The sequence below is a fragment of the Nilaparvata lugens genome, chromosome 9 (assembly GCF_014356525.2).
Source record: "Nilaparvata lugens isolate BPH chromosome 9, ASM1435652v1, whole genome shotgun sequence".
Taxonomy (NCBI): domain Eukaryota; kingdom Metazoa; phylum Arthropoda; class Insecta; order Hemiptera; family Delphacidae; genus Nilaparvata; species Nilaparvata lugens.
The window spans coordinates 13,100,309-13,117,191 of NC_052512.1; the positions used below are offsets into that span (position 1 = coordinate 13,100,309).

At 36.7% G+C, this 16,883-nt stretch overlaps 1 protein-coding gene and 1 long non-coding RNA gene across 2 annotated transcripts; one reads left to right on the top strand and one right to left on the bottom strand.

Annotated features, from left to right (window-relative positions):
• Window positions 1–1,852: 1,852 nt before the first annotated feature.
• LOC120353041 lies at window positions 1,853–7,572 on the top strand. The gene is made up of 3 exons (XR_005572159.1): window positions 1,853–1,970; window positions 3,269–3,395; window positions 7,452–7,572. It is a non-coding gene; the product is annotated as an uncharacterized LOC120353041 (long non-coding RNA).
• Window positions 7,573–10,999: 3,427 nt separating this feature from the next.
• LOC120352917 lies at window positions 11,000–16,636 on the bottom strand. Its single transcript, XM_039435251.1, has 2 exons — window positions 11,336–16,636; window positions 11,000–11,269 (listed from the first exon to the last, which is right to left on the bottom strand). Exons 1-2 carry the CDS (start codon window positions 16,634–16,636, stop codon window positions 11,000–11,002), a joined length of 5,571 nt encoding a protein of 1,856 aa, XP_039291185.1.
• Between the last annotated feature and the right edge of the window lie 247 nt (window positions 16,637–16,883).

Sequence of the window (16,883 nt, forward strand, 5' to 3'; positions counted from 1 at the left end):
CACCGTGAAAATTGAATTTGTAATTCCAATTTTGTTGATTACCATATCAGATGTGATAACAAGCATCAGCGCCCTTATTTCGCTTGCTTACGGCCAGTAGATCATCGATGATCTACATGTGATGATGTCATAGTTTATTAGAGATCAGTTGTGGGGCCTGAAGTAATAGTAGGTATTGGTTAAAGCCGATTTGAATCGATCTTGAATATAGCTTGCTATGCATTCCCTTGAATTTTGTTTCTATTGTGAGTGTCGAACAATCCTTGAGTAGCCTATTTTACATTGTCTTCTTTACATTGTCTATTTCTCATTGTCACTTCCAAAATCTCCTCTAATACAGGGGAGAGGAGATCAACCTGTAGTGTTCATCCCATACAGCACAAAAAGTTTAAAAAACGTTTAATAAATTAATAAATGTTTAAAATGTATAAATCCGATAAACGTTATGAAAACAACGTTTAATAAACGTTAGTGAATTTTATTAAAATGAACGTTTACTCTATAAACGTCTAGAATGTATATTGCTGATAAACATTATGAAAACAATGTTTGATAAACTTAGAAATGTTTACTAAAATAAACGTTAGAAAGGTTGGTACAGTATGGAATTTCTACAGTACCTACCCAGTCAACACACTAAGTGAAAATGTTATAAGTGAAAATCAAACATTTTTTTCAGAAGGTGTCTCCTCCCCCCTCACCTGTGTAACTTAATCCCTAAAAATGTCTCAATTTAGGCTTTCTGACCAATAGGCCTAATTCCTAAGTGGAATTGAATTCCAATCCCTTTCTATCTTCTTCAAAAATCGTCTCCAACTCACCGTTATCGAGATAAAAAAAATGTTTTACACAAATTAAGATAAAGAAATTTTAAGAAATTTTTTTGAGTTTTCCAAAAAGTCTCACTTTAAGCTTTTTGTTAATCAATTCGGGTGCAGAATTGCAATTCAAATACTTTTTGTCTCCTGCGAAAATCGTCTAAAATGCACTGTTAACAATATAATTGACCTTTTGCGCTAAATCCAGAGGGACTTGGAATAAATTTGCCAGATGTTCAATGCACTGTTAACAATATAATAAATTGACCTTTTGCGCTAAATCCAGAGGGACTTGGAATAAATTTGCCAGATGTTCAAGTTTCCCAAAAAAATTGAAAAATTGTATTTCTAATCAATAGTTCGGATGCAGAATTGAATTTCAAACACTTTTTGTCTCTTGCGAAAATCGTCTACAACGTACTGTTGATGATATAATAGACCTTTTGCGCTAATTTTAATTCAGATAAGGACTTGGAAAAAATTTGATCGATTTCTAAGTTTCCCAAAAATGTTCAAAAAAGCAGTCTTTTATCACTTATTCGGCTACAGAAGTAGATTTCCAGCACTTCTTCTCAATGCAAAAATCCCGTCAGACGGGCCATTGACGGGCTACTAACGTTTAAAATTTTAAATAATTGGTAATTGATGATGGAAAATTTTGAAAAAAATAATTAACGATTCTGTTCATGTTATAAAAATTGTCCTAGAATTTCAAATGTTTCCATCCAAAATTGAAAAAGTTATATCATTTTTTCAAATTAGATTCCAGTTTGTGCTATTTTTAGCACACCAAGCCTATGAAATAATTTTCAAGTTTTAAATTCAAATAATAATAAACTAGGTACTATTTTATTGATTCCAACATTATTTCAGTGGAAGCACAAATGTCCCCCATAAAGAAATCATTAATCCATCCCAGAAATATGGACTGTTTTAATGTTAACAATAAAGATTGTCTATCAATAACTTTGAAATTCCCAGGGTGATTCATGCTTGTGCGCTACTGCGCTTGAGCGACAGCCATTAAAGATGTCCTGTCTCCTTCAGTTTTTAGTAGTTGAAGGTGAAGTTGGTTCGTTGTTTGTTTATCCTTTATTTTATCACGTCATCAAGTTGATGATGATTTTTGATTGCTGAAGGTCTTAAATTAAGGTAAGATCATTCATTTATGTCTAGGATATTCATTGATAAGTTTAATAGCATACAGAAGTTACCTACTAAACAAAGCTGTTTAGCCTAGTGAAATTCCCCAGACAAATTTGTAAAGCACATGTTGTTTTTAAAAGCACTATGGTAAATTATTATGTAAGACCCTATTAATAACCCTGATACAACATTAATTCCAAGGTTTAGTGTGTATAAGTTAATTTTTTTCCATTTTTAAACCCAAACAGTTGATTTAATCAACTGTTAACATTGTTGGTACCTTAAACTTGTAAAACAACTATCAAGTGTGGTTTTGATTTTATGATTTAGGTAATAATTTTTAAACTAGTGATTATATGATTCAGTAATATCTAATAGATTGATTTAATTATTATGAATGTTTATGATATAAAAAGCTATTGTAAAATGTTACAATAATAAATCTAATACCAGAATAGGCCTACCCACTAATAATATTAGTTATTTATAGGCATATTAGGGACTATGGTTACATTTGACCTAATTAACTTTTTGAATACAGTATTTTGATTAGATAAAACATTATTTATTTCAATATGACTAGTATCAAATCAACCTCTTGAGAAATACTCTAAATAAACTGTAAATAGCAGCAATCATTATTATTGATAGGCTACAATTTAATAATTAGTTCAGTACTATGTAAGGTCCTTAAATACTCCCTTGTATTGGTTTATTGTTTTAATACTATCAATTTATTAAAACCATACTAAATTATTACTTCAAAATTTCGGTGTAAATGCACGTCCAGTGCCAACATACCTGTCATCAAATTTTTGGTTGGGATCGATTATTAAGTATGCTTTTTTGAGCACAAAATCACAAAAATTAAATGGCGGTCACTATTGTTTTTGAAATAAACTAAGTTCAAAGTAGCACAATTTTACATGCATTTAACCTATGAGTAGCAGCCATTTTGATTATTGAAATCATCAAACTATGATATTCCTAATCTGAGTTTTCCTAACCCAAAGCTTTTCCTAACCTAAGCTTTATTAACCTAAAGCTTTTCCCAACCTTAGCTACTTATGGTTGTTACTTATAGCATAGGTTAAATGCATGTAAAGTTGTGCTACTTTGAACTTAGTTTATTTTGAAAACAATAGTGACCACCGTTTAATTTTTTGATTTTGTGCTCAAAATATCATACTAAATCGATCCCAACCAAAAATTTGATGACAGGTATGTTGACACTGGACGTGCACTTTAGCCAAAAGTTCTTCCAATTAGATAATTGCTTCCATACATGTTCCATTTGATTTTAGACGAAGGTGGGAATAGAACTGCAGATACATATTATACTAAAATCCACCATGACAGATGAATATGATGCCAAGGATTAGATTTGAAAAAAGTTCTTCTCCCCTCTACATTTGATGAAAGCCATTTTCAGTAAGTTGCACTCTATCTCCTTCAATAATCAAATTTTTCAACATACATAAACAAACTTACTTGTAACCTTAACAAACAAACTTAGACTACCTACAATAGCCTATATTCAAGAATTACTGGAGCAGTTTTAAGATTTTATGTCAAGCCCTATTAATAGAATAGAATAGAATAGAATAGAATTGTTTATTGATCAACAAATATAACATAATATATATGGATCGTGTCAAGTTAAAAACTACAAATAAAAAATAAATAGGCTATAATAGGTACAGTCATGCCATGAGAAAATGTCTTAAATTAGTCGCGACAATAAGTTATTCCGTACAAGCAGGCAAAACAAGGTGAGTAGTTCATTCTCATTTTAAAGTTAACATGTGTGAATTTAACATTGCAATATTTGACTATCGAGATATTCCTCTATTGTATAGAATGCATTATGTCTCAGCAGTTCTTTTACTATTCTCTTGAATTTGCTGCTTGGAAGACTTCTTAATGTTAAGGGAAGTTTATTGAAAAGAATAACCTGCTGGTATTTATGGCTTTTATAAGTCTTGTGCAGCCTTATAGAAGGTTTTATCAAGTCAAATTTATTTCTTGTGTTGTGATCATGATTTTCTTGCTGTATCATAAAGTTATCTTCATTTTCCTTCATGTAAATTAGATTTACATAAATATACATACTAGCAAGGGTTGGGACGCTAAGTTTCTTGAAAGCATCTCTACATGACTCGTTGAATTTGAGTCCTGCAATGCATCTTATGGTTTTTTTCTGCCATAGAAACACTCTGCTGGCAGAAGAGCAGTTGCCCCATAAACGGAGACCATAATTTAAATGTGAATGGAAGAGACCGTAGTATGCCATCATCAAAACTCCAGGGCTGACTGATAGTTTAAGTTTACATAGAAGAAAGGTGACTCTTGATAGTTTTTTACAAAGAAACTCGATATGGTCTTCCCAGCATAGCTTACTGTCCAGCATTAAGCCCAGCAATTTGACCGGCTTCGTGTAGTTTTTTAGGCTAGGATCTATTCTGCTCTTCAAGGAAAATAATATCCTCTCAGTTTTGGTCTCATTAAGACAGAGGCTGTTGGCATTGTACCATATTTTTGAGGTTTTTGTTGAAACGTCAAGGTCATGAATAAGATTTTCCGCATTCGCACCAGAATTGAGAATTGTAGTGTCGTCAGCATACAATATTGAAAAGCATGGTATATTACAACTGAAATCATTTACGACCACTAGAAATAAAAACGGCCCCAAAACAGACCCTTGAGGGACGCCTGTTTTCACGGCTTTTGGGCTAGATAGTTTATTATTTACTTTTACCACCTGTTGTCTATTGCTCAAGAAGCTTTGAATCAGAGTCAGCTCGCTACCTTCAATACCATAGTATCTCAACTTTTCAAACAATATTGAATGTGACATGGAGTCAAACGCACGACTCAGGTCCAGTAGATCACCAGCATACATTGGCTTTCAAAGCTCTCAAGAATGTAGTTGACAACCTTTTCAATCGCCATAGTTGTTGAATGATTTGGTCTAAATCCAAATTGATTGGGGTTGAGCAAATTATTTTCTACAAAGTACTCATACAGCTGTTTCAGTAGACATGTTGATTGTAGTTGATGACTTATTCTTGTGTTTAGATTCATTGTTGATGATTTTCCATGCTGTTTTACATTTATTGTTAGATTCTGTCAACAGCTTGTCGTTGAGTGACAACTTTGCCCTAGCAATCGCTTCAGTGTAAAGTTTTTTGAAATCTTTGAATCTCTCTTTGTCTTCATTGCACCTCGGATCTTCCAAATTTTATACAAGACTAACAGGTGGTTCTTCATGGTCTTGAGTTCAGGAGTGTACCAACTATTAACATGCATGTTTGAGTCCTTGGCTCTATTTTTGTGGGTTTTCATAGGGCAAAACGTCGTCAGGTATTGAGACAGTATATTCATGAATTTTTGTACTACCTCGTTCACGTCCCATACATAGAATATCTGTGACCAGTCCAGACTTGAAAGGAATTGACTTAGGTTGTATAACCTACTAGGAGACACTACTCTTATTAAACAACAGTTGCTTTCGTCATCCTGTCGGTTAGGCCTTTGAGAAGAAAATTATCTTGATGAATATGAACCAAAACTCCGGCATGATCTGATACAAGGTCTTGCTTATAGATTTCGCAATCATATGAATTAGTATCAATGTTAGAAAAAATATTATCTATACAAGCATGACCTCTTGTTGGATGAGAGTGCATGCTATACAAATCAAACGATCTTAGAACATTTATAAATTGCTTTATGTCTGTCTTCTCATAGTCAGATATGTTAATGTTCATGTTGAAATCACCAGCTAAGACAACATACGAATATGGTTTAGAAGTAAACCATAGTTTTATTAGTAGCTCCTCCAGCTTGACAAGGAAATCCTTAACATTGGAGTCTGGTGCTCTATACAGACATAGGATAATACAATTCACTGGCAATAATTTAATGGCAGACAATTCAAAGAGGCTGTCTGATGTGAAATCTGATACGTCCATTCTCTTGAATCTCAATGAGTCTCTAATCAAAATAGATGAGCCACCATGCGTTTTTGTATTCCTACAATATGAGTCGGCCAATGTAAAACCAGTGGGCACATAAAATGATACTTCATCTTCATGTAGCCAATGCTCGTTTATGCAGAGGATGTCAATTTGTCTACTTTCAGCTATCAGCTCTATCTGGTTTACTTTGTTCCGCATTGAACAGATATTAATAAGAAAAAGATTCATAATAGAGCTGTTTCCCAATTCTTTATTCTGAACCAGTAAAATCCACTCTGAGTCATTCTTGTCTGTTGTCAACGAAGTGTTATCGTCAAAATCAAGCTCTATGTTCAATTGATTGTCGTCTATTGATAACTGATACTTACCGCCATCCATAACAAGTGAGGCCTCATCATTTAGAACAGTTTCAGTTGCTTGTCTAAAAGAGGCAGCTTTCAGCGAAGCCTTGTCGTTTATTTCAAGTTTAAAGGTATTGAATCTTCCACTTCATTGATTGCCTGCATGGATGCTCCACTTATAAAATCAGATATGTAGCGCTTTCCCAGCGAGTTGAGGTGTAGCCCGTGTCGTGTATGGAAACGCCGACCTATGTTACTAATATCTAAAAGCCTAACATTTTTGAATTGTCGACAAATTCTAGCTATCTCTAAGTTTGTTCTCTCTATTTGATGATGAATGTTAGAAGAAATTGGAAGATCATATAACAAAGATTATAATAACCCTAATATAACAGTAATTGCAATTTTTAGTGTGTATAAGTTGAATGTTTATCATTTTCAAACACTAAGGCCTGGTTGCACAAAAGCCGGTTAAATTTTAACCGTGATTAATTCCGCGAGAGCCAATCAGAGAAGCCGTTTTATCAAAAACGCATTCTCTGATTGGTTCTCGTGAAGTTAATCATGGTTAAAATTTAACCAGCTTTTGTGAAACCGGTTCTAACAGTTGATTAAACTGTTACCATTGTTGGTTAACTTCAAACTTGTAAAAAACTATTAAGTTAGTGGTTTTAATTTCATGATTCAATACATTTTAAGCTAGTGATTATATGATTCAGTAATATTATAATAGATTGATTCAATATCATGGATGCTTATGATATAAAGAAGCTATTGTAGAATGTTACAATAATAGAACTATTCATAACACCATAATAGGCCTACCTACTAATTATTAGTTATATTTATTAGGGACTATAGTTACATTTTTGTTGGGGACATGAACTAAATTTTTTTTTATTATTTATTGATTAGATTAAACCATATATTTATTCCAATATGACCAGTATAAAATAACCCCCTTGATAAATACTTTAAAAAAAAAAATTGTAAATTGAAGCAATCATTCTCATTGAAGGCTACAATTTGATAATTAGTTCAGTACTATGTAAGGTCCTTGAAAACTCTCTTGTATTGGTTTATTGTTATATCATTTACTATCACTTTTAAAATTCCTTTCAATTAGAAAATCGCTTTCATACATTTAATGTATCATTTGATTTCAGGCAAAGGTGGGAATAGAACTGCAGACGCATATACCAAAATCCACCATGACAGATGAATATGCTGCCAACTACAGTTTTAGATTTAAAACTCCTTTCTAAATCTGATGGAAACCATTTTCAGTAAGTTGCACTATAGTATTTCCTAATCACTAAAGCAGTTTTAAAATTTTAAAATGATAACTTTATAATTGAATAGGCTCAGATTTTTAATTTCATATGAAGCAAAAATTTATTGTAAAACAAGCTGCAAATTAGTATAGTAATTTCCAAAGAACCATATTGGAGACTTAAGTCACAATAAATCTCAATAATGCTGGATATGTTACAAGAAGTTTGACTAATGAGTGAACTGGCAGAAGTGTGAACCGCGGCTAGAGTCGGTTTAAGGTTGTGCAAAGGCTGAAAATAAAATTTATACTGGTGATATTTTTCAAAGTTTTTCAGTTTGTATTGGCGTGCTCTACCAACCAATTTCTCCTAAATAGGTTGGATAGCATTTCACACCTATTAACCTACAGGAAGTTATAGGCTCCAAAATGGTAGATTCTTGATAAACTATGAATGGATCTATCGCCTATGAATGAGAAATCCAGTTTTCAGAGCAAACCAACTTATAATCTTCAGAAGAATTTTGGCAATATACAATAGAAATCCACAAAACAATACCTTACACACTTAAGCATCTAACATCATTACAAGCTAATTACTTATCCATTTATATAGTTGAAAAACAATGGCTATAGGCTTGTAGACACACCAAACAATTTTATACAAAATTAGAACACCATGAAACTGTTCAAAACTCAATTTAAAACATTAAAAATTCACTTAAACAGAAAAATATTCAGAGAACACAAAACCAGAACACATAGCCAGCCACCATTTTTTAGAGAGAGGCTCTAACAAGTACAGAGTAAAGCCCCACCTCAAAACCAGTGTCGATGTCATGAACACGTCACCAATATTAAATTCCAAAAAATTATAAATTACAAGTTTAGAATTTACATTTTACATTTGTTCTCAATAAAACTTTATTTCGAAACTGTTATTTCAAATTTATATATATCCTCTTTATTTTTAATTATCTATTTATATGTTAATTCTGTTAACTCAGTTTGGGTGATACCATGGAATATGCAACACAATTATTTACAATAAATTATCAGTTAAAAAGTTGTCTGCATATCGATTACTCTGATATTTACTATCAAGTTTTATAGATCTCGAATTGAAGATTCGATTTTAATCGAGAAAAAATGTAATATTACAAATACCCCCCTCTTGACATAAAAAATTTTACTGTTTGAAAATTTAAAGAAAAAATTACATTGAAACGAATGGAAATTGTTGAAATTAAATTCGAGAACAGTAACAATTTTTCTATAAAAACAATACATGTCATCCTATAATATTGAAAATTATTAAAAAAATTCATCAATATCATTTGTTATACGTTTCCAAACAATATTTCAAAGTATAGAATATCAAAATTACTTTTGATTTAGCTTTATAATTTAAAGGAAAATATCTCAATGGAAAGTTTAATATAATTATATAAAGAATAGTTTTTGAAATTGCACTTAAATTTAATAGATAGAAAAATTCAATTTTTTATTGCATAAAAAAAATTTAGTATGTTGAATAAAAAATTATTTTTTTAAATGAATTGATGAATTGTTACATTTAATTTTCACATAAAATTTCAATAAATCAAAAAATGTTCATTTCTTTCACTATTGATGCAGTTGATTTTATCAATGCAAATTTTGGAAAACAGTCTGTTAAGGCACTCAGTATGAATTTCAGTTAAGTGTGACTCCAGTGTGATGACATCAGTGTTGGGCTGATCCGAATACTCATAGTGTTGGGCTGATCTGGATGCACGTAGTGTTGGGGTGATCTGGATGCACGTAGTGTTGGGCTGATACTTGTAGTCGACTGATGCATACCAAACTCGATACAGGTGACATCTCAGTTAGCATTGCCTCATGCTTGTAGTAGACGGCTGCATACCAAACTCGATACAGGTGACATCTCAGTTAGCATTGCCTCATGCTTGTAGTAGACAGCTGCATACCAAACTCGATACAGAGTCACGTAATTTTTTTATCATATAATTATACAATGTACATTTCAGGCTTGAAATGACAATGTAATTTGTTTTTTTGGAAAAGAGATAGACGCTGCATACAGGATTAACTTAGGTGAGGATTAATTTAGGTAAGGTTTGGTTTTTTGATATTTTCAGCTTTCAAGGTTTAGAGTTCTGCATACAGGAATAATTTAGGAGAGGATTTTTTGAATCAATTCTTTCATGATACTGTGACTGTTATTCTTAATTCAAAGTTGTGAATGTGAACATGGATGGCAATTACCTCCAGGTAATGTGGTAGTGTTGAAGTTTGAGTTACATGGTGCAATAGGCGTTGGCATTGTCATTGGCGTATGCATTGGTGTCGGCATTGGCATTGGCATTGGCATTGTCGTAGGCATTGGCATCAACATTGGCGCAGGCATTGGCATCGGCGCAGGCATCGGCGTAGACATCAACGTAGATATTGGCATTGGTATTGGCATAGGCATCAGCATCGATATTGGCGTAGGCATTGGTGTAGATATCAGCGTAGATATTGGCATTTGTATAGATATCAGCGTAGATATTGGCGTTGATAGTCAATTAATGAGTTGCACTAGTTCGAAAATCACCCAAATGTTCTTAACACTCTTCATGGCGCTCACTTGTTCTTGATCTCGAGATTCATGTGATAATTATTTCGATGTTAATGTCCACGCTGTACCTGTTATCTTAAAATGCTTATAAACTAAAAAGAAAATTTTGATTAGGCTACCAATACAATCTAATACACATGAAAATTATTTACAAGTATATAATCAATATAAAAATGAAATTTGTTAACATCTTATTTGTTAGAGCCAATGAGGTGGACTTCTAAACACGTTACTTAGTAGCTCAGAAAATAAAATTGTTACCTTTGAAAGCGTCTCGTTCGGGTATGGCGGGTTCACAGTGGACTGTAAGAGCGGTCTCCTCGTTCTGGTAGGCGGTAACACGGTCAGATAATCAGGAATTCACTTGCACTGGCGATGATTAATACATGGGGAATACATGGGCCCATGTTGCGGTGAAGAGATTACACAAAGAAGATCCAATCTAGATGTTTAGTGGAGTACTCTAACAATAACTTTTCCTAACTAGTCGCGGTAGTAGTTTAAATTCAAACAAGCGATGCGGTAACACATTTATTAACTTCTTTAAAGGGAGAAACAATCGTGTAGCGTCGTAGCACAAGCTTCCTCGAACAGTTACAAAGCGGAAGAGGACTGTGAGCAAGAAAGGTGGGGGAAAACAGGGAGAACAGTGCCAACTATGGGAGTAGCATGCTAGATGGCCGTGGGTGAGCGCGGTCGATTCAAATATGGCAAGATATGGCTTGGCCCATACATACTCCCCCCCAAAAACAAACAGTTTTTAAATCGGGTGAAGCAGCAACAAACACTGTACATTGCGGCAGGGCGGTCGGCAATAACTAGATGGCGGTGGGTCTGCGGTCTTGAATACAGTGAGCGGAGAAGTCCAGAGCGATGTGGTGTGAACACGGTAGCGTGATGTGAAGACAAGCGGGGCGGCACAGCACAAGTTGTGGAATGCGCGTAGACATGAACTGTGGTGCGGTCATAGAAATGGAGCGAAGCGTCAACAGAGGTGCGGTCATCAAGATGTTGCGGCAGAGTGGATAACACAAGGCGGCGATAACGAAGCGACGCGGACAATCACAGGTTGTGCGGGTAAAACCAAACTATTTACAATAACATAGTTAGCGATTGTTCTAAATGAGGCGGTGAATTTTACTTAGGTCTCTCACAATATTACCAGAGGCGCATTTGATTGTCGCTATCCTGACAAGGCCATCTTTGCCAGGGTGCAGCGCTACAATTCTGCCTAGCGGCCAGCTTAGCGGCGAGGTGTTGATTGATTTGACTACAACCAAATCGTCAATCTGTAAGTTTCTTTCAGTAACCTTCCATTTTGTGCGGTTCATTAGTGTGCATAGATATTCTTTTGACCATTGGCTCCAGAAGAATTGCATCATTTGGTTGCAATGTCTCCAACGGCGAGTTGATAGTATTTCTTTAGTCTCTATCGGTTGCGGTGGTGCGGTCAGGGGTCCACCTACTAGGAAATGGCCAGGTGTTAGAACAGAAGCGGCTTCTGCGGGCTGTGAAGACAGTTCAGTTAGCGGTCGGCTGTTCAAGATGCTTTCTATGCGGGTGAATATTGTGTCAAATTCTTCATATGTGAGAGCCTTGTCTCCAATACAGCGATACAACAGCGTTTTAGCGGATTTGACGGCAGCTTCCCACAGGCCTCCATGGTGGGGTGCGTAAGGAGGGATGAATTTCCAATTTATGCCATGGTTGGACAGAAAACAAGTGACAGCAGAGGGTAGTGATTCCAAAAGCTTGGCCAATTCATGCATTTTTCTAGCGGCAGATACAAAAGTTTTGGCATTGTCAGAGCATAGCGTGTGAGGCGTACCTCGTCGGGCAATGAATCGTTGTAGTGCGGCGATAAAGTGGTTGACCGACATAGAAGACAGAAATTCGAGATGAGTGGCTTTTGTGGCAAAACACACAAATATGCACAAATATCCTTTTGTAGTTTGCGCACGTTTTAGCAGAGATGTCTTGCAGATAAAGGGTCCAGCAAAGTCCAAGCCAGTCACATTGAATGGTTTGTTGATGGTGACCCGTTCGGCAGGTAGCGGGGCCATGCGTTGTTGCAAATTTGAGCGGCGAAATCGGTTGCAGATGATGCATTGGTGTATGACACGACGTACCTGATTACGAGCTGATAATATCCAATATTGTTGGCATACTGCGGATTGGGTGGTGCGGGGACCAGCATGACAGCTCATGAGATGCTGTTGTCTAATAATGAGAGTAGAAACATGTTCATTTTTTGGTAACAATAACGGATTTTTAGTTTCACTGGAAATAGGTGCATTCTCCAGACGACCAGATAGGCGGATCAAATTCTCATGATCAATATAAGGCTGCAGAGTCAATAAATGTTTGGGGCATTTTCCCGAGTTTAACTCATTTATTTCCTTCTGAAATTTGACCTTTTGCACGACTTGTATAATGAGCCTTCTAGCAATCTCCGTTTCAGAGGCAACAACATCAATAGTAGCAGGATGCGGTTCACAGTCACAAAATTTTTGAATTAATTTGTTACTATAGTCATGGCGGGCGATCTTGATTCTGTTGATGAAGCGTAGTATATACACAAAAATTCGGCATAATTTTCCAAATTTGGATACACGTTCACAAGCGGCGTATAGCGGGTTTGCTAACGGTTCATCTTGGGTAGTTGCAAGAATATACAGCGGGTTTGACTTCATCTCAGGTATTGTTTCACTGACAACGTGATTAGACACAGGAAAATCAACAGCGAGGAATTGAAATGCGGCAGAAGCATGCCACCAAGTATGGCAGGAAACAAGTTCGGTTGGCAGTAGTCCACGAGAAGCAATATCAGCACAGTTGTTAAGCGAGGACACATGATTGAACAGTTCGGGTTTCACTAATTGAGTGATTTGCTGTACACGATTAGCAACAAAAATCTGCAGTTTGTAAGTAGGTGTATTGATCCAGTCCAAGGCGGTTTTGGAATCAGTGTAGAGACGAATTTCCAGCAGGTTGTATTCTGATAGAGTTGGTAAAATGACAGATACAAGTTGTGCTAACAAGAGACAGCCTTTCAATTCCAATCGAGGGATTGTTAGGGTTTTGAGGGGCGCAACATGACTCTTGGCGGCAATAAGACGACAATCAATAAAGCGGTTTTCAACTTCTTCATGAAGGTACAAGCAGGCGGCATATCCTTTCTCTGAGGCATCGGCGAATCCTAACAGTCTAATTGAGGAATGGGAGCAAGCTAACAGTCTTGGTATGCGAATCTGGTGTAACTGGTTGATAGCGGTAACCAAGGATTTCCAATGAGTTAATAGTGGTGTAGAAATTTCATCATCCCATCCAAGGCATTCAGACCACAGAGTGCGCATGAATAACTTAAACAGTAGAATAAGCGGTGATAGCCAACCCAGTGGGTCATAAATTCGTGCAATGAAGGCGAGTATTGTTCTTTTCGTGCTTTTTTCAGAAAAGGCAGAGATGAAATATCGGAAATCATCGGCAAGCGGACTATACACAATACCAAGGACTTTGGCGGTTGCAGTATCATCAAACAGGCATTCCTGATTGCTCAAATATTCGGGCGACATATGCTCAATCAACTCAGGTGTGTTGGAATTCCATTTCCTCAATTCGAAGGAGGCGAGTGACAATAACTCATTGAGTTCTTTGATAAGTGAATGTGTGGTATTCAGGTCATTGCTTCCGCCAAGTATGTCGTCGACATACGTTTGCGACTTCAGTACTTGACTGGCGAGTGGGAAAGCTTCACCTTCGTCCTCCACTAATTGTTGCAGAGTACGCTGAGCAAGATACGCGCTAGAAGATACTCCATAAGTCACTGTTAACAGTTCAAATTCTTGAATTTTTTCTTGGTGGGTGGGTTTCCAAAATATATGTTGATGCTGGCGGTCTTCAGGTCTCAGCAAGATTTGTCTGTACATTTGTTTGCAGTCTGCAAGGATGACAAAGCGGTATGAACGAAAGCGGGTTAACACTTGGACTATGTTTGTTTGAAGTTTAGCTCCAGGTAGCAGCACATCGTTAAGTGAGAGCCCATTGGCGTCTTTGCTAGATGCGTTGAAAACAACTCGAATTTTTTGAGTGTTGTCGTTTTTCTTGAATATTGCGTGATGTGGTATGATGTAATCTACAGCAGAATCAGCGATTTTCAAGTGACCTAAGTCACGATACTCATGCATGAAGTCAGAGTATTTGGTTTCGAGTTCATCAGATTGACTCAGTTTTTTCAGTAGTCCTAACTGATTGCGGTATGCCTTGCTGCGGTTATTGCACAGAGCGGGAGCGCCAGGTTTGAAAGGCAGTGCCACAACATACCTTCCTTCAGAGGTGCGATAAGTAGTGGATCGGTACAGTTTCTCACACAACTCGTCTTCAGGTGATGACTCTTTTCGAACAGGGATGGCCTCTTCGGTTTCCCAAAATTTGTTCATGATGGTGTTGAGCTGTGCTTCCTGTGCAAACATAGTGCAAATGAGCTGCATTTCATTGAGCGGTGCGGGCGAGTCCTCAATATTCAATCTACCACTTAAAACATAACCAAAGATTGTGGCAAAGGCGGCAGGGTTACCAGGAATAATGGAATTTTCTGCGGATATAAAGATGTTGGAGTATAAATCAGCACCAATCAGTAGGTCGATTTCAGCAGGCTTATCAAAATTAGGATCAGCGAGGTCCAGATGCGCAAACGAATTCTTTAGTGCGGGGTGAAGCGGAAAGACAGGAAGATTGCCAGCAATTTGATCTAATACAAGAGCTTCAGTAGAAAGAGCAATATCAAATTGAGGTTCGGACAATATTCTTAACTGCACGATGCCTTTGACAGATGTCCTTTTTTCAGAGATTCCATTCAGTTGGATTTGAGCGGGCACAACAACTAAACCCATTGCGGTGGCAGCTCGGGTGGTGATAATGGAGCGCATGGAACCAGAGTCCAACACAGCACGCAACAAGAAGGGTTGATTGTATTGGTTCAGAACTGTAACGACAGCGGTTCCAAGTAAAGCAGAAGCATGTACGGCCTTCACCTGAGTGCAGCCACTAAAAGTGTGTGGTATAGAAGATAGAGAACTGTTTGTTACATATTGTGCACTGGAGGCAGGGCTTGAACTTACGGGCGGAGATGCACAACTGTTGACTGGCGGCGAACTGGTAGGCAGATTAGAGCTGATAGCCAGGTTTGGTGCGCTGCTAGAAGGTGCATGATAAGAGCTTACTGGCGGTTGCGGTGGGGCAGCGGCAAAAGTCGGCACAGGTAGCGGGCTGAAACCAGGAGGAGGCGCAGGGTGCGCAGCATTTCGGCTAGTACCGGTATGCGGGCGTCCATATTGATTTGGTGCTTGGTGCGGCTCAGCAAACCGATGTTCAGAGCGTTGTTCTTTAAAAAGTAATGATTGAAGATTATTAGCGTTGTTGCACAGAAGCGTATGATGGTGATTAGAGCGGCAGTTCTTGCAGCAAATCGTTGAGTTGCAATTTGCTTTCAGGTGAGATCCTAGGCAAACAAAGCACCTTTTGTGTTGCTTTACAATTTGATTGCGTTTGGATACTGATTCTCTTTTGAAAATGTCGCATCTATACAATTGATGTTGTTCTGAACAAAGAACACAAATGCCACCACTGATTGGATACCCAGTTTTAGTTGAAGAAAAGGGCTGCTTTCTCTGTTGATAATTACTTGTACTAGGTTCAGCTTTAACAGAAACGGGATCTACATATTCAATGCTGGCGCTAATTACTTGTTCGTATTTGCGGGTTAGTGCGGTCACTTCCAGAGATTTTTCTTGACTAGCCACAAAACTCAATAAACGGTCAAAGGTGGGAACTTGATCATCTGGTATGGATTCTTCAAATTTCGTGCGGACAGAAAGCGGTAATTTGCGGATGCACATCATGGTAATCAAAAAATCAGCTTGGTTCAGGTTCATGTTAAATAGCGATCGTTTGGCTGAGTTGAGCTCGATAGAAAATTTTTTCAAAGTTTCAGCTAGAGTAGCAGAAGGAACAAAGGTATCGAATTTATTATATAAACTATATGCTTGATACCGGATATTGTTGTATCGTTTGTGCAAGCTGTCATAGGCAGCTTTGTAGCATTCAGCGGTGTTGGCGTAATTTTGAACCAAGGTCAAAGCGTCACCACTTAAATATGAAGTTAGAAGATGGTATTTGGCCTCACTGGAATAGTCTTTACTGGTGTGAACAGCAGCATCAAAAACATTTTTGAAAATATTCCATTCATGAGGTTCGCCTGAAAATGTAGGTATCTGCAACTGAGGTTTCACAAAATTATTAATTGGTAGTTCATTAGCGGTAACAGTAGGTTTAGGAATGGTATCAACCAGCTTGATACTATCAAATCTGGTTTGGAATTGGATTTGCAGTTCAGCAAACTCCAAGATAACTTCCTCAGATAGCGACTCTTTATCTGTTGCCTCATATTCACTCATTAATTTATCAAATTTTTTATCCAGACCAAAATAAAATTCGCTACAAGTCATAGGTACTTGTTCATTGTACTTATCAGCTAGAGAAGATATCGATTGGTGCAACCTTCTTAGCTTATTCAATAATAGAAAATTCGACGCCATGGTTGTTATGAATAATCGTACAGAAATAGAAAAATAGGTTACCAGATTGAAATTTACAACCGAAAAAGTTCAGATTAGCGGTCAAAACAGTTTAAGTTAATGGCCG

What these genes read in the sequence shown, in the direction of transcription:
- LOC120352917 (XM_039435251.1), bottom strand. Translation starts at nt 16,636, where the DNA reads ATGAGTGAATATGAGGCAACAGATAAAGAGTCGCTATCTGAGGAAGTT. An exon ending in AATGCGCCTCTGGTAATATT is followed by an intron (nt 11,270 to 11,335) that starts GTGAGAGACCTA and finishes TATTGTAAATAG; the next exon opens with TTTGGTTTTACCCGCACAAC.